Source organism: Pteropus medius, unplaced genomic scaffold (assembly GCF_902729225.1).
Source record: "Pteropus medius unplaced genomic scaffold, Ma_sr-lr_union100, whole genome shotgun sequence".
Classification (NCBI taxonomy): Eukaryota; Metazoa; Chordata; class Mammalia; order Chiroptera; family Pteropodidae; genus Pteropus; species Pteropus medius.
In genome coordinates, this window is record NW_024351730.1 from 29,298,593 (window position 1) to 29,321,354 (window position 22,762).

The following is a 22,762-nucleotide window of genomic DNA, read 5'->3' on the forward strand; positions in this document are numbered from 1 at the left end:
AGGACGTGCCCTTATTTTAAACTGAACCTTTCAAAAAATGCACCAACCTTTCCAGTGCTACCTTGGGAGATGCCTCCCAGGGCTGCTTCTTCTCTGAGGTGCTGCTGAGACCTGCAGGGAACATTAATATGGAAAACTCCAGAGTGATCTAGCCTTAACCCACTGCCTCATCAAAATCATCCCAGTCCTTATGTCATTCATGGTGCTGCTGCAGGTAAAGACGTGGTACTCGGGTTTGGAGGAGTGAGGTTTTAAATTTTTTTTGGACTAGCTGGAAAATACCCTCCTTTTGTGAGAAGATTCTAAATAGCTGTTCCAAATGTAATTTTTCTATTATTGGACAAGCAAGTAAGTTAAGTACTTTTAGGGGTCAAATATTCTCAATCAGGGCCACTGTAGGTCATGCTGATACAAACTCATATCCGAATCCAACTACACTCTACCAACACCCCATACAAGGTCTTAGTAATATGTGACTGAGATACAAAGCCACTACGGTCGTATCCAGAGGGTCCTTACTAGATTAGATCTGGTCAGACACCCATAGTGGAATCCCACTCAGCTGCAGGCAGGTTCAGAAGTCTCTATCTAATGACAGGGTCACAGATGCTTCTGGGCAAAAGATGGGCAGAAGCTGAGGTAGCACAAGATCAAAGCTGAGAGATTGGGTTCATTGAGTTCACCTCCCCCAGCTCTGGTCACCACCAGTGGGGCTGGTGGGACTCAGGGAAGAAAATGTCCTTAACGCTCTTTTGAGTGATATGTAGGAGTAGAGTTCCTATTTATCAGTTGGAAGTAGTACAAAGTGACAGTGTTAGTAAGTGAGAAATGGAGAATGTCATGAGTGGGGGTCTGCATTCAAATGAAACTTGCTGACCTTCCCTCTGGTTATGCCTATGGCAGATGGGATCTGAGAGGCCTGGTATTAGGGGCTGCTGTTAGCTCAGAGCCCAAATCAAATGTGAAACATATGGTCATCATGAAGCATCAGGCACCTTTGAGAAGACATTCTCTAAACAACACTTAAGTATTTGGTCAAGAACACCAACGAATTCATAATCATTTATTGGAAATCACTCATAGTTTACACATTATTAATGGCAAAATAACACTGTTAAACACCTGCTGGATGAAGAACTTCATTATGACAATTTCGTATTGTCTTCGTTTCTTTTTCAAAAATTAAAAATTTAATTTTTAAATCTTACATCTTTTCTAAAAAGATCTATCTTCAAAGGGCTCCAATGCCAACACTATAAGCCTTTCTCTTGCTCTAACGTCTAACACTAAGGGTACACTGTCCCATTAATTCAACATGCTCTTTACAAAGTAACTTAATACACAAAATTTTTTTAATCCAGAAGCTACATAATGATCACTTTATATTTTGCTGCAAAATCAATGAAGGCCTCATGCAGGTGAAACATTAGTAGAAACTGAGTTCTAGATAACTGTTGGTTAATAAGTCCGATGGACTGGTGTGGAAAATTAATATGCTTATTTAGCAAAAGCAGCTAAAGTACATGCATCACTGGCTGAGGTCAATTAGAATATAAATTAGTATATAAACATTGAAATGAGAGCTTAATTTGAGCTTAATTTGATGTCTGGTATGTCTGAGTTAATACACCTTTAAAATGACAATAGCAAAGAGAACAAAATCAAACACCTAAACAGGCACTGATTTATAGGGTTGACTGGGAGTATAGCTCAGGACACACAAGTAGCTGGGCAGTGAACAGATCTTTTTTGAAGCAAACACCATAGAGCATTAACAAGCTGTAAACAGGGCAAAAAAAAAACAAAAACCAAAAAACAAAAACCTAGAGACCCATTTTCTATATTCTCGTTCTAAAAAATGTTCAATTTTCTAACTTAAAAACAACAAAAACACGCACAACAACTACGAAACAGAAACAGTCTTTAGTTACTACTTAGACCACTGCTTCTGTCCTCTACCTGACTCTGCTCCTTCAGATAGTGTGTTTAAAAATAATGCTGGGTTAGTTGGTAGAAAAAAAAAAGAAATGCTCTCCTGAATCACACTGAAAGAATATTAAATTCCTTCATCCTGTCAGGGTTAACATTATGTACAAGCATATGAGGATGTATGTTTGACACATTGTAGCTACAGCGATTAAATCACATGTCCACATTCTAACGTTAAACTATAGTTACATTGACTTAAAAATTTTTTTTTTCATTGATAGTTGTATCTTGGCTTTGAGAGAAACAAAAAATTCCCAACCCACAGATTCTGTTCCCTTCTACCCTCTACCCCTTCCCACCATCCAATGGACAAGAGAACTATAATAACAGAAGGCATGAACCAAGGTGTCAAGGGCAGACACGTTGGATGGCGGTTCCAGGTTCAAGCACTGCCATCTCCAGTCCTGGCTTTCCGGGCCTCGATCATTGGCTTGGTTGCCCGTTTGCGGTCAGTGGCCAGCCCCAGCCAGCACATGATGTCAATGAACCATGTGGTTGGGTTGAAATTTAAGCCAAATTCACTCGCAGAATAGTCAAAGGGAAAGGTGTGATGGTAATTGTGGAAGCCTTCACCTGGAATACAAAATGAGCATTGAAATATATCACGCACCATCTCTCTGCATAGATTTTTTAATCACTCTTTTATTGAGGGTCTACCATGTGCAAAACACTGCGTCAGGCTCTTTGGAGAACAAAAGACTTGTTTCTTGCCTTAAGGAAGTGTTTACTTAGTTGGCTAGTAAAACTATATGTGAACAGAAAATAACAAAAAGGTTATCAGCAGAAAGTCATATGATAATTTTCCTGTATGAATTGGAGACATGGTACCATAACTTCAGCGCTGTACTTCCTGAGCTAAATGCTGAATGGCTGGTAACAGATCGTCATTTTGATGTATGTTCACAAAAGGAAAACAGTCTCTGCAGACTGGAGTGATTAGAGCAAGACTTCCTGGGAGAGCTTGAAAGAAATGAGAATTATTCAGATAGGTAAGTAAATTAAGGAGTTAGATAGTGAAATATCCAAAGTCTGTCTATATATTACTCTGACCCTTCCCGTGAACAGCTTTTCCTCCTTTCCTTTTTTTTAAAGGTGTTTTCAGGAAGGAGGAGGTGGTATCTCAAGACTTCTTTCATTTGATTTTTAAAAACAGCTTTATGGAGATATAACCCACCATACAATTTACCCATTTAAAATGTACAATTTAATGGCTTTTAGAATATTCGGAGTTGTGCATCCATCACCACAATGAATTATAATATTTTCATTCTCTGAAAGGAAACCTTACACCGCTTAGAATTCACGCCCCCCACCCATCCCCTATCTCTCCCAGACTTGCTATCTCTTTGATGATTAATCCTATGTCAACCTAACTGGCCGAGGGGTGCCCATTAAATATTATTCTGGGTGTGTCTGTGAGGGTCTTGCTAGATAAGAGTAGCATTTAAATCAGCCGTCTCAGTAACGTCGATTGCCCTCTCCAACGTGGGTAGGTTTCATCCAGTATATTAAGGGCCTGCATAGAACAAATGGTGGAAGAAAGAGACACTTTTTTCTTGACTCATTGATTGTACTGGGACAACTCTCATCTCCTGCCCTCGGACCAGGACTTACACCACCGGCTCCCCTGGTGCTCCAGCTTTGGACTTAATCACACCACTGACTTCCCCAGGTCTCCGGCTCACAGTCAGCAGATCATGGGACTCTTCCCTAACGGTGTGAGCCAATTTCTCACAATAAATCAGCCATTCTATTTATCTATAGAAACAACAGAATATATCTATGTTTGTATAGATATTCTACTATTTCTATATATATGGAAATTTATTATGAGGAATATATGTAACATATGTAACAGTATACATACTGAGACACACACAGTTTCTGTTTCTCTGGAGAACCCTAGTATTATCTCTATTTGCCTATTCTGAACATTTCATGTAAATGAAATCATGTAATATGTAATCTTATGTAACTGGTTTCTTTCACTTAGCATAATGTTTTCAAGGTGTAGCAGGTATCAGTATTTCATTTCTTTTTATTGCTGAATGGTATTCTATTATATAGATATACCACCACTTACCACGCCATTGTATTTTTACAATTGTGTTTATCCATTCATCAGTTGATGCACGTTTGGTTTATTTCCATTTGTTAGCTATTATGAAAAATGTTGCTTTGAGCATTCATCCACAAGTTTTTTGTGTGGACATATATTTTCATTTCTCTTGGGTATAAACCCAGGAGTAGAACTGCTGGATCATATAGTAACTATTTTTAACCATTTGAAGAACTAACTGCCAGATTCTTCCTTTATTTCTTAAGTGGCAACAGGTCATGATATAGTTCTTTTATTGACCACTTTTGAAAGATTCTGCTCTACAATGAGTACATCAGAAGGATTGATCTTTGGTCTGCAACTTTCTTAATTTAAGTCCTCTCTACTCTGCCCCTCCACCCTCGTCACTTTTAGTGTTTTTTTCTTAAACTAAGGTACAGTATAGAGAAGTTTGCCCCCTATTTTCAGAAACGAGGATGTTCTAAGAACTCTATCTGTATCCACCATCTGCTTCAACCAACTGCACAGTTGGTTGAAACAGAGCCTTCCAAGGACCTTCATGAAGAAGACTGACTGGGAGTCCAGTGCTGACCTGAACAGACTTAAAACCAATACCCCGCTCTTCAGAGCCTGTGCATGGTCACACTCTTTGGGTTTCCTGGATCTCCATCTCTATATAAGATGGTAATAGCCCATCCTCTCTCCACCCCAGTCTGCTCTCAGAGCCAACACTAAATGTGGTTCCCCTCACTAGAGTCCTTCTAGAAGATGAAGAGTGAGAGGAGGAGAAAGCAATCGGTGGGTCAGGAAGCTCTTTCTTCAGTTTTCCAAGGCACCTTTCTCTCTGCTTATCCCATTATCCCATAGCTAAACTTAGTGTTTATTTCACCTTATACTGCTCTCATCAACAACAGATCCCTGGGGTCTCAATAAACGGGAAACCCTAATGAAGTGGTGGCAAAAAAATCATTGTCGAGTGACACAGAGACCATTTCTACTTAAAGTAGAAACTTCTCTTCCTGGATTTGATCTCTGTGCTCAAGGCTCAGCTTACCAAGAAGCCCAAATTGCTTTTATAAAGCTATAGTTACTATTTATTAATCTCTTACTATGCGCCAGCCACAGTGCTAAGTGCTTTAATGAGTATGAACTCCTATAATCCTCACACCTCTGAGCTATGATTATCCCCGTTTAAAAATGAGAATGTAAATTCACAGAAGGGACGAGTAACTTGCCTAAGACCATATGGCTAGTAATAAAAACAACATCACTGAAGGCTTATTTTGTGTTAGTTACTGCTGCAGACACTACGTATTAACTCGTCTACCCCTCCAACACCAGGATGAGGTAAATGTCACTATTATCTCCACCTTACAGATGAGGGCACAAGGTATGGAGGAGCCAGACAACTTGCCCAGAGAGTAATTAAAGGTACCAGGGCTCTACCAAACTTGTCGGACTCCATAGGCCTCGCTCTTAGCCATTTTGTGGTACCATGAGATGCCACCATCTCGTTTCTTCCCATCTCTTTGTTTGAAGGCCTGTTTTCCTACAGTCAGCCAAATGATTGAACAGCTGAGGCTAGAGTGGTCAGGACAATTGGAGAGACAAGTCAACTGCTACTCTCCTTTAGGAAAATTTCCATAGCAAAAATAAATAGCTACTAATTATTTATCACCTACTATGTGGCAGGTACTATACCAAGCGATCTATATATACTAGCATTTTACTTAATCCTCACAACATCCCTATGAAAAGGCATTGCCATTCCTACTTCACAGATAAGAAGGCTGTAAATCAGAAATTAAGTGACCTGCCCGAGAGCCGAGATTCTAATACCAAAGGCCAAGTTCACTCTGTTCCACTCCACTGCCTCTTTTTATAGATTCCACAAAACCACAAGAAGCCAAGAAAATCGAGCTGCCATTTTCTTCACTGGCTCTCATACCCCTACTCACCAATGGCACCCAGAGTGACCAGTGGGTTCTGCCGAGGGCTGATGTGCTTGTCATAGGGTCGGTTTCCATACATGTGGGCAGCACTGTTGACCAGCCAGGTGACATTGAGAGAGATGGTATAGCGGAGGATGGAGGCCAAGAAGTAGGAATTCCACAGACTCTCTCCCCAGATGCACCAGGGCACCAGTGTGGGGACCACGAAGCACATGAGCACCACGGTGATCTTATAGTACCTGGAAGGAAGGATAATATGCTATCATTGGGCACCTGTTGATGGTGGTGGGGACAGGCTGAGCAAGCTATAGGAAAAGTCAGGAATTGTGCTGGTCAGCAACTCTTTCTGTATAAGGAATACCCTTTTGTATGTCACTCTCTGCAGGGGTCACAAATGCATATAACCACAAGGGCTAGGCAGGTAACACAAATTTGAGAATTAGCGCAGATAGAATGCTATAGAAAGTAGTAGGGCCTGCAGCATATTTCAGAGGAATTTTAATATAAAATGATTAATATTGTGCTGTGAAACCCATGTGTCTTAGAGCTACATTTGTCCTACAAGCCACCAGTTTGACAGGTGCTAGCTTTCTTCATCAGTCAACCAACCTGCTAATCAGGTTTTCTTGAATAATTTCTTGAATAATTTTCTTGACTAATTTCTTGAATAATTTTTCTTGAATAATTTTCAAGCACACAATTCTGTGCTTACTTAGCTTAGTGAAAAAGGAAACGACCCACTTCCAAAAATGTTCTTCGTCCATTAAAGGTTACATTCTAAACCAGCATAAAAAATAAACACTAAGTACAGGAACAAGCATGGCCACATAAAAAGTAAGCGTTAAAAAGAAACCATTATTGTTTGATTTCTGGACCTGTGTATCCAGCAAACATTTACACAGTACCTACTATATGCCAGGCCCTGAGTGCTGGTGATACTAAGACAAATGAGACCCGCTCCCTCCCCCCGGCTTCAGTAAAGGAACCACTGCTCACCACCCTTTGCTGTGTTTGATTAGCTTTATGTGGAGACAGGAGAGGAGCTGTGACATGAAAGAGTCCAAAGCTACCTGTTCATAGCAATTTTGTTCCCGGCTTCCCATTGGCTAATCAAGCTTCCAGGCCTCTGTTAAAGTGCAGATGTATCAGCTGGGAAGTGGCACAATGTGAAAGCATGAGAGTCCCAGGTGGAAGGCTTTGATTTGGGTCCAGATCTGATTCTGGATGTTGAACAAGGCTTTTAAAATTCTTTCACGCTCCTCATGTGCACGGTTAGATCATTCCCTAAAAAGCAGAGCATGAGGCAAGAGCTTGTGCATGGGTATTATATCTGGGGAAGTGAGCTCATACTACAAGAGCGGGCAACTGGGAAGAATGAAACAGGGAAGGAGGGAAAGCCAAACCAGGGGTGCCTGCTGCTGTGGGCAGCTGAAGTTGGGCCTCGAGGGGGCGGGTTCTACTTCAGAATTAATCTCTCGAGAGATTAAAGAAGGAACTATAGGGATGCCACGTGAGATATTACCTCCCTCACACCTCCACGTTTGCTTGGGTCTGAAAGGCTGAGTGCATTCTATAGGCATCTTAGGCAGAAGTGGCAAAGAAGCCAGGGCAGGAAGTAAGAAATAAGCAGTACGGCTGAGGAAGGTGCTGTTGGGTTACACTCGTGCCAGCAGGAGGCTGTAGCATCGGCGGGAATGAAAAAGTGGGCCGAGAGTATGAGGCGGGACATGAGAGGTATTCAACTCAAGCAATAACCAATAACCATACCTCATGGGGTTCTTGTGAAGATCAAATACTAATAACATATACTATGTATTTACTGTGTGCCACGACTATTCTGAGACCTTTATTATACTGATTCATTTTATTCTAACAAAAACTCTAGGCTGAAGGGACCATTACTAGCCCCATTTTACAGATGGGGAAGTTGAGCAACAGAGAGGTTATATAGCTGGCCCAAGGTCACAAGACTAATAAGTAGTAAGACCAAGATTCAAATCCAGGCAGAATCACTTCAGAGACCATTGTGTTATTCTGCCTCGCGAATGAAATCAGGTATGCAAGTGTGCTTTGTGGATTGCTAGGGGCACATAAGTATCAGTTCCTATAATAACTGTTTTTATTAGACAGCATATTAACCCATCAGCACTTGTTTTCCAGTCATTGGGCAACCAGATGGCTGTATTTTAGTGGAAAGAGAGTTCCTGGGAGATCAGATGAGTGGCTGTGGATGGAGAGGCAAAGACAACAGACAACTGATGGTCCTAGAGTGGGCTCCCCAGAGTCACAAGCAGAAGGTTCTGGGGGTGCTCTTGAGAGATATCTTTGGGAAAGGGAGGAAGGCAGGATTGGGCCGAGGGAGAAGCTCACCCACAATGAGTTTCAGCAGATCCAGTCAGGAGCTCTGAGGCTGGAAGACCCTGTACCATTGTCCCAAACAGAAAGGTATCTAGGATCGTGCAGCCACTGGCCTCAGAGTGCCCCACGGGAAGTGTGAACCCTCGGGCAAAGCAGTTCTGTGCGGGCGTGGGCAGTTCCCAGGAGCTGGAGGGTAGAAGCAGCAGCCGAAGAGGGGATCTGGGCAAAGCACGCAGGCCCTCGCTGAGGGCCCTGGGACCGCTGGTGAGCATGTCAAGAGGCAGGATGCTCTAAAGGGAAAACATGCCCAGAGCCCAAGACTGCTACTGCTGCTGCTCCCGGTTTGCACCTCTGAGAGGGACAGCAAGCGGCTGAGCATTGCCAACAGGAGGTATTTTACAACTTAAGCAGCTCTGTCCCTTCCTTCACTTTCTAGGGAGGAATCAGCCCCTCATTTTGCTCCTAAAAAAAAAGAAAACATGTATTGAGGACTTGCTCTGTGCTGGCTAGGCATGTCAGAGGCCTTCTCTCACTTCTCCTCACAGCGGGCTCAGGATGGACACATTCCGCCAATGAGGACCCCTTGCTCCGCCTGGCCCTATGGAATCTGCCTTCTCAGTTTGACCAGCTCACAGGGCTCAGTGTCCACTCACATCCTGCCCCTGTCTCCTCCCTCTGAACCTTTTAGGAAAGCCACCTGCCTACCTGGGCTCTGGTTCCAGAAACTCCACTCCCGCAGGGGGCTGGGTTCCTGTGGAGGGACAGCACCAACAATGTGGCTTCCCAAGTGGGAAGGAAAAAAAAGCCTGAGGTTCACCTCCTGGCACACCACTGTCCAGCCAAATTTCCTCTTCCTCAAAAAAAGTCGCTCTTTAAAAACCACTGCCCTCATACTAACAAAGCGTTAGCAGATCTAATTATAGGGTTGTTAGCTGATTGCTCTTCCTGTATTTTGCTAGAATTCCTCTTTGTGTGCTCAGCGCAATGGATGAAAGAGGAATTTTTAGGAGGCATGGCGAGTCTGGATGGGATTGCTAGCGAAACAGGTCTTGATGCTGATAACTGTAAAAATTCTCCCCAACCGTTTCAAACAGACTCAGCATATCCTCCCGTGTAGCTGAGTACCCCTTCCTTCCTCCTGCCCACCACTGACCTTGAACAGCTGGTCTGCATATAATTATAGTCACTGGCCTTCTTGCCTCAAAACGAGTGCTCAGATGGCTTCCCATCTTCCGTGCTTAGAAGCACTAAAATCTGAATGCCCTAGTCAAGGGTCCATAGAGCAATGCCAAAAAGCCTCCGGCACCTAATCTCTACTCATTTAAAAGATTTCCTTTCTTCACCTGGTGGTAGAGAGGAAGGCTGGAGAGGAGCCACTGATATTGCACTTTTTGATATTGTCTCTTTGCTAAATGGATTTTTTATGTTGTAAAGCATCATAGAATATTTAATTATCCAACTCTGCCACTTCTTCCTAGCTGTGTGATGCTGAGTAAGTTATGTAATTACATTGAGCCTCAGGTTTCTCTTCTGTAAACTACAGTACTAATAAATTTATTGAATGCCGACTATGTGCCAGGTACTGTCCTAGCACATATAAAATGAACAAAACAGACAAAAATCCCTGTTCTTGGGGTGGAGGGGTATTCTCATAGGGAGGTTGTATTTATACATTTTTTCTGGTAGGGAAGACAGCTAACAAACAATATATGTGAGCAACATATGGAGCATCTTCGTGGTAAATACTAAGAAAAAAAAGCAGAGAATGAGAATATGAAGTAAGGGTAGGGTATCTAGGGAAGGCCTTAATGACACAATAGCTTTGAAGGAAGTGAGAAGTTAGTCATAGGGCTAAATGGGGCAGAGGATTCCAGCCAAAGGAAACCACAGGCAGAAAGACTCTTAGGCAAGAGTCTCCGTGTCTGTAACAGTCTTCCCCAGCCTGGCTGACCTGACTTTTCCAAATATCAGTCTAAACATCATTTCTTGGAGGATTTCCTTTGTCCTCTTGGACCAGGCAAGGTGCCCCAGCACAGTGGTCCTGTAGCATGTTGTACTTCTCCACCCTCAGTAGCCATATCTGCTAGATCAGTGGTCTCAACCCTGACTGCACATTAGAATCAACTGAGCAAACTTTAAAAATGACTGATGCTGGGAACCCTCTGCAGAATAATTGAATCCAAGAGAATGAGAATTTCTTGTCTGAGCACTGACATTTTTAAAGCTTCTCCATTGCAAACACTGGTGGTAGCCTCCCTAAACCCACCCCATCCTTTCTTTCTTGCTGGAGTGCCCTGATTTTGTTCAGATATCTATCTGTCCTCCTTGCATCCATGTTTTTCAGGGAAATGCACCCTACCCAGGACATGGGTCCTGATTGGTTTGAGGCAATCACAGTGATCTCATTCGCTTTGCCAATAATTAATGTATGATTTGGTCAATAGTGGCCAATAGATATGAGGGAAAGAATGGCTATAATTTTTAAAAAGAGAAACAAATGTTGGTGAAGGTATAGAGCATTGCTGATGGGAATGCAGAACGGTGCAGCTGCTGCAGAAAACAGTTTGGCAGCTTTTCAAAAGGTTAAACATAAAATTACCATATGACTCAGCAATTCCACTCTTAGTTATATATTCAAAAAAAAAAAAAAAAAAAGAAAAAAGAAAAAGGAAAAGCAGAGACTTGGACAGATATTTGTCCACAAATGTTCATAGAAACATTATTCACAATAGCCAAAAGGTAGAAGCAATCCAAGTGCCCATCAATAGATGAATGGATAAAAAAGTGTTGCATATGCATGCAATGGAATATTATTCAGCGATAAAAAGGGATAAAATTTTGATACATGCTACAACATAGATGAACCTTGGAAATGTGCTTAGTGAAATAAACCAGACACAGAAAGACAAATATTTTTATGATTCCACTTATATGCAGTACCTATAATAGGCAAATTCATAGAGACAGAGTAGAATAGAGGTTGCTAGGAGCTAGAGGGAAGGGGGTGGAGAAAAAGAAGTTATTATTTAATGGATACAGAGTTTTTGCTCGGAATGGTGAAAAAGCTTTGTGTATAGATAGTGGTGATGGTTATACAACATCGTGGATGTACTTAATGCTACAGAATTGTACACTTATGGATGGCAAAATGATAAATACTATGTTGTATGTACTCTACCTTAATAAAGAAAAAGAGAGAGATGAGAATGTTTTCCTCAAAAACAGAAGAGCACACAGAGATGGCTTCTCCTCTTTCACAGTGACATCCAGACCTGCTACAGTCAACTTGTAACTGTGACAGGAAGAAGGCTGAGAAACAAAGTCAATCCCTGAGGCCGATGGAGCAGAAAGATGGAAAGGTCCTTGATTATGTTGTTGAGCTGTTGAATTAACCAACCCTAGATTTGTTTATCCATGATGCCTTACTCTGGGACAAGCTAGTTGAGTCGAGATCTTCTGTAGAGTAGCTGAAAGCATTCTAGTATACCAAGTGGACACACTACGATGTGCCATCTGGATTTCCTCTCAGTACTGGAGGACTTAATCTCCCAGTTGCTGTCAGTGCTGCCTCTGCTAGAGGGAGCTGCCTTGCCCTAGGGCATGCCCTCTTCTAACCACTGCATTCAGTGGCTGACCAATAAGGGGAGCTGTCCATTGCAAAGACCTGGTCCCATTGCCCCAACTCTCGAAGACTCTGAAAAGTCATCCCAGCTTCAGCATCCAATGTAGGGTTGGCTGAGGCCTCCACTAAGATGAATCAAAGCCCAGATTCTTCCCTTGCCTAGTCCTGTTTCTGTCCCTTCTTTCACAGTGTCAACCCCAAGGAGTCCCCAGTAGACTTCCTACAATGTAATGTCCATCTCAAAACCAGCTTCTGGGGTAACCTGACCTGGGACATGGATATACTGCTGGGCCAGCTGAGTCCAGCAGAAAGCCAGACTCTCCAGCATCTAGCAGAGACTTGCACCTAGCATGCATTCCTAACTATGTGTGGAATTATTAAATGAATGATATTTTGGTTAAAAAATTATGAGTTCTCAGCTTCTCAGGAAAATAAAGTGACTTTAGTAGAGCAAAGAATATGAGAGAAAAAAATGCCAAGGTTTTCAAAAAACACAAACCACATAATAAGTGTGCAGCCTACTTTTGGGTTCTTCATTGGATGCTTATTGCCTGAATTGATGCCAAAGAAGGGTTGTGGCTAGAAAGCCAACAACTTGACTAAAGACATTCTTGCTCATCAGGGCCTAACACCTGGGAGGCCTCCTACCTCTAGTTTAAATGAATTATTTCTGAGCTTCTAGGTCATTTTTTGACCTGCCAAATATAGTTAAAAATTTGGCAGTCTTTAAGATTTACAGCCATTCTAACAGGTTTGGTCTTGGTTTGGTGTGTAAGGGGCTTCCTCTCTGTATTTCTGTGAACTCTAGACTCCAGGAATGGAGAAGACTCCTAAAATCATCAAGGAACGAAAAGAAAGGGGTAAGGACTAGAGAAAAGCAGTGGTATGAATCCAAGAACGACCCAAGGTAACTCTTCTCCACACACTTGAAACCAGAGGCCCACATTAAGCCAAAGACACAAAAGCCAAAGCACTCCAGCTCACTTTACAAGTAACTTGAGAGCACGTTTCTATAGTTCTAAGATGATAGCTTATATGAATAGGTCCAAGACAGATGCTGGAAATCTTTCCACACAGTTCTTCATCATGCCAATACCACAACCGAGAATATGCTTTTCAGCATTTAACTAAAGATAAGGAGTCCATTTCATACAATTAAATGCCATCATATACCACTGTGCCCCAGCCAAGTAGCTTTGTCTATAGGACACAAGTATAGATATGGGCTCTAACCTTCCATCGTCTTCAATGATTTGAAGAATATCCTCATTTCTATAAACTGGATCACGATAAAGAGAACTGAAACATTAAAAATAGTCTTGAGGCCAAAAATTTGTTCTATGGAGAATAAAAGATTTGGTATTTCATATATTTTTTTAAAAATATGAGTGTAATAAGCATCTTAAAACTCTCATTTTTCTTTAGATGAAAAAGAAATCGTTCTCTGTAAGCATTTCCCTTTGCTTGACTAACCCTAAGCACAGCAGTCCAGAGCTGGTGGTGTGTGAGATGTCGAGAGTGAAATCTATTAGAGCATGAAGTAAGGGGAAATGACCTGCTGACTTCGAAGGCAGGGGTGGCCTGAGGAAATGTGAAAGAAGCAAACACCACAACGGGTGAGAGAGAAATCACGGCTCCATAAATGTATCGTAATGATGAGCAATGAGCTGTCACTGGCATCTTGATTAAACATGTTTGATTTTATGATTTCATTTAAAGCCTAGCTAGAAATTTATTTTCGTTTCAATTTTTGCATCTTGTAGAGGACCAGGCAAAATCATCTGGATGCCTACTATAAACATTTATTTAGGGGACAGATGATATGCTCCGGCAGTTTGTAAATATGTGGAACATTTTCTTCTCCTTCCTTTGTCCCATCTGGTACTGCCTACAGGAGGTGGACTATGTGATTCGTTTGGATGCAGATGTGAAGATGGAAGCCCATTGATGGAATGAGTAGCTCTTTGGAGTTTTTTAGAAAATCTTCCAGACTCTTTAAACTGTTTAAGTTGAAAATGGGTTTTGCTGTTGTGCTCTTGGTTTTGCCTCTCTGGCGTTGCAGTGTCTTTATGTGAAAGCGGTCATAATTCCTGCATTAGAAGTATTTTCTGAAACTCTTAATCACTCCAGATTTCTCTTTGACCCTCAATTAGTCTTGACATCACTTCCCCTGTGCTACTTCATGATAAGCATTCCCGTAGAAGAAAATCTATTAATTGGACCATCTAGATGCATAATCCTCATCTTTTGGATGTTTCTCCTCCCCCATGAAGGAAGCAGACGGCAAAAGGCTGCTCCATGAAAGCAACTCCTTCGGAAGCTTGTAATGTAGGGGGAAAAAGACATTTTAATTTTCTCTCCAGATTCTGCTTTATTTGCTTTGGAAGTCTGAGTGTGGAGGTCAGTTGCATCCATCCACTTGAATTTAATTTGTCTTTGTACAAACAGCTTGCATTGATTCACTAAGCAGTGGTTCAAAAGATAAACACAATCATTTCAGAATTTCAGCACAAAGTACATTATTTCTACCTCATTAACAATGAAGTGCTTAAAGAAAATACCCAGGCATGCTGATGGCTATGACCGTGTAAGGAAGGTTAAAAGTCCCTTTCCCTTTTTCAAAGCTTGTTTTCATCAGAGTAAGCGAGGGCAAGTTCTTTGAGGGTAGGATTTGTCTTGATCCAATTCACATCATTCACAGTTCCTTGAACGCAAAATGCTGGTTAGCACAGTGGGGGCCCAGTAAGCAGCAGAATTGTTGACGTGCACAAGAAGGAATAGAGGGTGAGGATCTATCTGCCTTTGGCAAAAGCAATTATGTCCATTAACCCTTATAACTGATACTTAGAGCATCTCTAGCCCTCTCATTAGAAATTAAAGTTGATTAGACCAATGTCATCCTAGGTATCTCTCTAGGATTCTGTCTTTGTCTGTCTCTGTCCTTCTTCCCTCCCTTCCTGATTAGTTATCAATTGTTCCAAATAAGTAATGGGAACAACAGACTAACTCTTGATGGTTTGTAGAATAGCATGACAAAATGAACGATTAAAATCGTTTATAAAATAATTTTTAAAACAAAGTTGCTGCATTTCTACTTTCTTGCATCCTTAAAACTGCATTCCACTGTCACCCTTGCTACGAGAGATAAACTGAACATCGCAGGAGAAAACATAACCATTTTTCTTAATCTGAGACCCATGAAGTTGTATGCAAACTCTTGTGTGTTCCCATTTTTCTGGGGTTCAAAGTCCACAGCTTTCATCACACTCTCAAAGAGCTATTCAATTTCCAAAGAAATGAAAGGCCAATATATTTAAAAGGTAACTACATTTTTCTTCGATGATGCTGTTGTTATTTAACTTTGATTTTCTCTGTTTACTTTAGGATCTAGGCTAAGATTTAAGTAAGAAAATGTAACTCGATTTAAAATGGTCTTTTTAAAAATAAGATCGTCTGTCCTACATTTTTTGGCAGTAAAAATTTTAAAGGAATTACCATGAAACTAGATAGCAGTGTGTGTGTGTAGGTGCTACATACAAGGCTGTAGGTAGGTGTGTGTGCATGCACACGCACATGCATACACATATTCATTTTTTTGATAATTCTAGTTTACATACATGTGGACCTTGTGCTAAAAGGACAATCACCAACGACAGAGTACAACCCTCCACCCTACAAGAGAACAAGTTTAATTTCAAAACTCTATCAATGGTAAACTATTCACCAGCAGCCAATCTGTGCAGGAAAGGAGCCAATGGAGTCATTTAAACCACCTTCATGATCAAAGTCAACTGCTGCAGCTGAACTGATTAGGTAGGTTGACCATTTTTCTTGTTGAGGGCAAAAACAACAAGGCTGACATAATACAGTTTCTTCATTTCGCATGTAAAAGGCAGGACCATTGCGCACAACACGTGTTTTCTAGCCGAAGGTTTCTATTCCTAAATTCAAGGTTCACCGCCTTTCCAGAGCTCCTCAGGCCTCCAAACTCAGATCAAAATTGAATTCCTCCAGAAAGTCTACCTTGATAAATCTCCTCTCAACTGTGGTTATCGCGTTATTCAACACCCCTTCAGTATAACTGCGCTGTAAAGACTCACGAAGATAATCGTTTTAGATAGCTGAGTTTTCCTGCCAACTGGGATACTATGTTCAATTACCCCAACTTTTAAAAAAAATTGTCTGTGGAAATCATTACTCATTTTTCTGTCTTTTTTTTTTTTCTGTCTTCTTAATGAGAGTTCATGGAAAAATCTTGACCATCCTTGATAGTGATGGGTGTCTTAGTCTGGGTTTCTCAGAAGGCAGGACTTTAGACAAAGCTTATATGCTACTATTTTATAAAGGGAGTTCAGTCTAGAGAAACAGAATGTGAGAGGCAGGAGAGGTATGGGGGCCAGTGGAGGGTGTGTTACTGAGCTGGCCAATGGTTCATATCTCAACCTAGTGGGGCCATCTTCCAAGAGGCCATATGAATGATTGAGCTTTGGGACATTTCTGCTGGGAGGAGGATGGGGAAAGAATGTCTCTCTCAACTTTCCCCTTCATTGCCACCCTCCCCCCAACTTCTGGATTGTGATTATGAGTGTTGAGAGGTGTCTCAGGCTCCAGAGCCAACAGAGGCACCCCAAGGCAGGAGGCACACACAGTGTAGGCATGAGGAAGCTGTTGTCAGAATAAACCTACCCGAAGGCAGCTGGAGCACAGAGGGCTGCGCAGGATGAGTGGCCAAAAGTCCCAGGACACAGGAGGTCCAGAGAGTCTGCAGTGGTGTCTAATGGGTGTCTGATACAATGAGAGTAAGTTTAGAAACATCAGTGGGTGCTCTGTGTTTTGCCTACAGTGTCTGTTGAGGTGTGAAGAGCTCTTGGTCTAGACTGACTGAGTCACTGTGACTCAGATATTGAGAACTGAGTTCTATATTTACTTTTTTTGAGGTAAAAGTGGTACATATCATAAGTTTCTGGTGTACAACATTATAATTTGATATCTGTATATACTACAAAGTGGTCACCTCTAATTACTAATTAAATCTTGCTGATCCCTCCCTTATTTTCAGGTATGCTGAGAAGCTATTACATCTATTTGTCAGTGTTCCCACGAGCAGTAGCTTCTCCATCCTATTCTAATTTTTTTCTCTTAATCTTCGAAGGGATTGAAAACCAAAGAGCTGAGCTTGTTCAATGTGTGTACAAATGAAGAACACACAGGCTCTGGGTGAGAACTAATGAGGCTCTCCTGTGCTGAGATTAAAATTCAAAATTATTAGGATTATGACATTTATTCAAATATCTCTATGCTGGTAGAGAGTGGAATATGCACTTTGGAGTTTAGAGGATTTTGTGAAATAATGTGGATTTGGCACTGAGCATCTCTGTGATGACTCTCTTTGTTTATGTACAGGTTCTTGGCTTTATTCCAGTGAAAAGAAATTACTGAATACCTGAGTTTCAGAGAAGCAGACAATATTCTACTTAGTTTTCACTACACTCTGTATTTGAACTTAATGATATTGTTAAACTTCTTGTAATTTGCTTGAAGATACTGCAGCATAAACAGTGTGATGTAGGGGTATGTGTGTGTGTGTGTGTGTTTTATTCTATGGGCAGTTCATTAACATTTGAAGTACCATAATAAAGAATCTGAACTTCACACATGCTTAGTTAGCATGTGACAAATTCCAATAGTTCATAAAACAGAGGTCTGTTACAGGTTTCAACTATTTTTATCTCCAATCAGCCCTAAAGGGTTTGTAATTAGGGTAAGGGAAATGAATCATCATTAGTAAAATAAGTGGTTGAAATATGTGGATTGGCTAGAAATCCTACACAGGTACCTCCCAGAAGCATATATTCCTCAGAGTGGCAGCACCTAAGGCTTTGCTCCGTCCTGTGCCCAACCACTGGCAGAAGTCAACTGCTGGATTCTGACGAGGTGATACTCCTACATTGTGCCTTCCATACAGGAGGCTTGTTTGGGTGTCCAAAAGGGCAGGAGGCAGGCCTTCATCAAGTTTACAGACATGTTCATGGCTGTTTTTATCCCTAATTGCTAACTGTGGTAGAATTTGGTCTGATATGGGATCATGTTGTATGAAACACCCATCACCTTCCTCTTCCTCTCACACGGGTCTTGGACAAGGTCAGTTCCCAGCAGACATGGCCAAACGTCTTTTGTTGCACCATCTATGTTTTGTAGTCCTCTCATCGTACCTGTGAGGGTCAGAAGCACCATGAGTACTGGAGATCACTGTGGATGTTATGAGACTGTGCACGATTGGGCAGTGGGCTCCTTGCCTCACCCCGGGAGGTAGGACTCCAGGCCGCTGAAACGTACTTGGAGGGAGTGGAACCCCACTAGTGCTGGTGGTGGTGTCTGTGTGCTGCTTACTTCAGCAACTGAGGGGGTTAAAGCATCATACACAAATCATTACCCCTAAAGCTGGTTCTCAGGTGCAGGTTGTCTAGTGTTCTCTATAACAGGGTAGTTAACACACTCTTCCATTCCAAAAGTATTTGGGGAGGTGCTAGGTGTTTCATTAATTTTAATAAATAGAAAGATGACTAGGACATAGGCGCAGCCCTCGGGAAGCTTCTGGTCTAATGAGAAAGATTTAATACAACACCATAAGCATGAAAGGTATGCCCACGATTCTCTAGACCTGCTGAGGAGAGACACTTAGCTCACCTAGGACAATGGATCCCACACTCTTTGGTCTCAGGACATTTTTACATTTTAAAAATATTCTTGAGCACTCCGAAGACTTTTGCTTATGTGGATGATATCCATCGGTATTTACCATAAAGGAAACTAAAACTGAGAAGTGTTTTATTAATTCATTAATTATTAAATGCTAATAAATGTTAATATAAAACTACCTATATTATATAGAAAATGGATTTGTTAATACCATAAAATATTAAATAAATCTATTTGTTAAAATAGCAATAATAAACCTATTTCATGTTAACATAAATAACATCCTTTTATGAAAAACAACTATATTTTCCAAAACAAAAATCATTTTTGTGTGAAGAATGGCATCATTTTACATAATGGCAAGTCTCTAATGTCTGGCTTAATAGGAGCAGCTGGATTGACACATCTGCTTCTGCAGTCTGTAGCAATATATATTGTTTAGGTTAAAGTCTTTGAAAAAAATTTGCTTCACACAGATGTGCAGCTGGAAAAAGAGGACCTCACAGACCCCCTAAAAGGCAAAAGCTTATATGCTATTTATACCACATAGAAAGCTTATATGCTTGGGGACTCCACATCCAGATGGTCTTTGAACTGCTGGCTTCAGCTTCCTGGAGGTGAGTTTTAAAGAATATGTAAGAGGTGTCTAGGTAAAAACATGACAAGAACATTCTAGGTCAGTGCTTCTCAAACAATCACTGTGCATTTGTTTCACCTGGGGTCTGGGGGCGAGGCTTGAGTCCTGCGTTTCTAACAAGTTCCAGGTGATACTGATGCTGCTGGTCCCGGAACCACACTTTGAGTAGCAAGGCTCTAGGCCAGAGAACTAGCAGAAGCAAAGGCACAGTGACATGGAACAGCCTAAAGCACGAGGGGAACAGCATGACTAGAGAGTGAAGTACAAGACGGTAAGTACCAGTAGAGAAAGTACTCCATGCCAGATCACGGAGGTAACAGTTGTCACTTTTCTCCAGGAGACGTTATGAAAAAGCGTTAAATAGGAAACAACTCTGGCTTACCGGTAAGTGAATTTCTAATTCTGAATAACTCCGAATGGCAATAAATATAAAAGATACAAGCAAAGTAAGTGGGCGATAGGATGATATGGAGGAGGAAGAAAGATAATATTCTCTATGAATATTATTACAACATAGCTTAGTAGAAAGAGTAGGTGCTTTGGATTAGGACAGAATTTGCTGAAATCCTAGCTCTGTCATTTATAAGATGTCACTGAGTCAACTTCTCAGAGCCTCAAATTTTATCACATGTGCAGATACGATAGATGAATTATACGCACAGAAAACAAGTGTGGTGCATAGTAGGTACTCGAAACACTCAAATCAATATGATAAAAAATGCGATAGTCATAATAAAATGTAACAGCTGGAAACTATTATTGTTATTCTAAAATTAGATGTAGGCTTGAAACAAGATAACTGAGCTTATTAAAATTTTGCATTTTCAAGATCTAAAAGATCTTAGGTGAGGGGAATCACCTAAAAGTAAGTGTTTTGCCTGTTCATATGCTAGGCAATGTCAGCTCATAGCTGTCCACAGTAATGGAAGAGAAGGGATGTGTTAGAGGCTGACAATGATTAGAAGAGAGGAACCTCAGGCCTCACGTCAACCATCCTTTCTTCCAAGACAACTTGGACCCAAATTTTCAATACGAAATTTGAATAGCTTAAGCCTGTTTCTCGAGCCCCCTTCTCTTTTCCTGGTAGTTAACACAGATAATAATGAGCAAAGGCACAAAGAGCACAGAGGACAAAAATTATGTTTACATATTAAATCGAGCCATCACAGTTTTTCAATCTCTCTGTGCCTGAGCACCTGCATTAGGTCTTTCCTAATTTCTATTTCTCTTCTTCTCTGGAAACCCTTGGGCTTCAGGATCCAGAAATCCTCTCACCACCACCAGAGATTCTGAGACTCGTAATATCTCATTCCTGCCTGAAGTGTTGGTTAGTACAGTCACGTATGATGTGCTGCTTCTCAATCCACTAGAACAAATATTGGCTCCGATTGTTTGTAAATGAAAGTTTTTATTATCCAAAAAATCCTGGTTCTTAGTTGGGCAGAATTTGAAAGGCTGTTTATTTAACTTAAAAAAAAAAAAGTGTGTGTGTGTGTGTGTGTGTGTATGGTTTCTCTAAATCTCTTGATAGTTACGACATCTGAGTAATTGCTTTTCTCTACCTTAAAACGAAAGACAAGATAAGAGTAGGTTTATAAAAGAACACCAATGTCAGAAGAGACAGCACACTTCAGCTGAGTCGACGGGCATGTTGTGACAAATCACATTATCTCAGCACTAAGATTCTTAGTATCTGTGTGACAGATTTGTCATTGTTTTATATGAAAATAGGCAATGTGGGAAGTAAGTGTCTTGGACAGGGAGACAGTTCAAAGCCGATTTCTGACAAATATTTCTTCAACCAGTGGGCTAACAGCGATTTCTTTGGTCTCTCCTTTCACTAAGAATTCATCCCTTTTAATCTTTGTGATTTCAGTATTTTAGACTGCGAATTTGACGCTTAGAACACTCTTTGCCATCAGGTCCTTTCCCCTGGAAGGGAACATTAGCCTATGCTCTCATTCACTCATTCATTCATTTAAAGAATTTCCTAAATCCATGAAAGCATTTCTTTAAGAAAAGCAAGGAAAGAAGAGGGTGAATTTTTAATTTCTAAAGCTGATTGAGTCAGCTATCTCCACGGGAGCTCTGGGTTGAGAGCACTCTGCCTCCTGCCAGCACGTCTTTGGGCAACAACCTTGACGACATCCTCTCCAGATGTGGTTCCCAGTGATGTGGCATTCTGTGAAAAGTCTGGGCAACTTGACAGATCTTGCTGTTCACCTGAGATATCTAGGGAGGTAAGACAAGGTGCCTGAGCATCTACTCCCTGTCCTTTCTCGCCGAGATTAAAAATTCAGTGATTCCTATTAACAACAATAAAAATTATAGAATGTCTAGAAATAAACTGAATAAGAAATATGTAAGACCTATATTTAGAAAACTATAAATATTTACTGAAGGATGTAAAAGAATTAACAGAGGGACAGACTGTTCTAGGAGAATGACAGTATGAGAAGGCCCTTGTCTTGGCACTCATCAAGAACCATCACTTCCATGCAGACTTCAAAGACCTTATTCTATCCTTCTCTCCTTTACTGTGAATTTCCTCAGCTCTTAATATAATCGTCTACAGCAGTGTTACTTTCATATATGGACTTGGAGGTCTCTGGCTATTTTATACGTCTTTTCTTCCTTATAAGTATAATAAAAGCAAGTGCTAGCTCTTTCCTTCCCTTTAGTATGCCTCTACTTACAAATTTTCCATTTAAGGAAGTTTGCAGGTATGAACAAAGTAGGATGGAAAAGGGGCATGAGCTCCACCCACGACCAACAGATGGTATGAGCAGCCAAAGCAATCATTCTGCCACACACTGTTCCAAGTCAGGGGAATGTCAGCTGGGTTTGTGCTCAGTTCTAAGATATTTTATGAATATAAGTTACACCATCCATTCGAAAAGTATAAAAGCAGTGACTGCTTTTTAAATGCTGCAAAAAGAGACTCGATTATGATGGAAATGAAAATTGAAATAATCTTTTAAACCTGAAAGTGGTGAGAGAATGCCGAATGTTGCAGAGAGCTCATGGCACAGCAGGAAGAATTCGTAAGGCCAAAGTCCAAATAATGATCAAAAAGGAAAGAGCAGGGATTAGTGACATGAAAAAGGTATCTTTTTGATTTGGCTAAATGTTAGCAGCAATGAACAATGGCCCTTGGCCTAAACTTTGTTAATCCTGGTGAAGGCCAGGAGTTCATAAGTGAATTTAAGCCTAGCATGGTGAAGAGCTATTGATGAGTCTGCTGTAGACAGGGTGGCTCCATAGGTTCAAAGTCACTGGGTTCAGGGCTCACCCAAATCAGCAAAACACCAAATGGCTGGAGAGATGACAAATGAGGGTCCTTATAGACATAAGAGGTTCATATTTGGGGAAAAACATTCAACAGAATATATGAAAGAATATTCCTGGTTTTAAAGCTTTGAAAGACCCACCTATATTTTTATTTG

General features: G+C 41.0%; 1 protein-coding gene across 1 annotated transcript in view; it reads right to left on the reverse strand.

Annotated features, from left to right (window-relative positions):
* Window positions 1-1,030: 1,030 nt before the first annotated feature.
* The window catches only part of SCD5 (stearoyl-CoA desaturase 5), a 131,940-nt gene continuing 110,208 nt past the window's right edge, over window positions 1,031-22,762 (reverse strand). The window contains exons 4-5 of the mRNA XM_039845578.1: window positions 6,007-6,239; window positions 1,031-2,562 (exon numbers count right to left, since the gene is read on the reverse strand). Of these exons, the coding sequence (XP_039701512.1) occupies window positions 2,372-2,562; window positions 6,007-6,239 (424 nt within the window). The 3' untranslated portion in view covers window positions 1,031-2,371. The remainder of the gene's footprint in view (window positions 2,563-6,006; window positions 6,240-22,762) is intronic.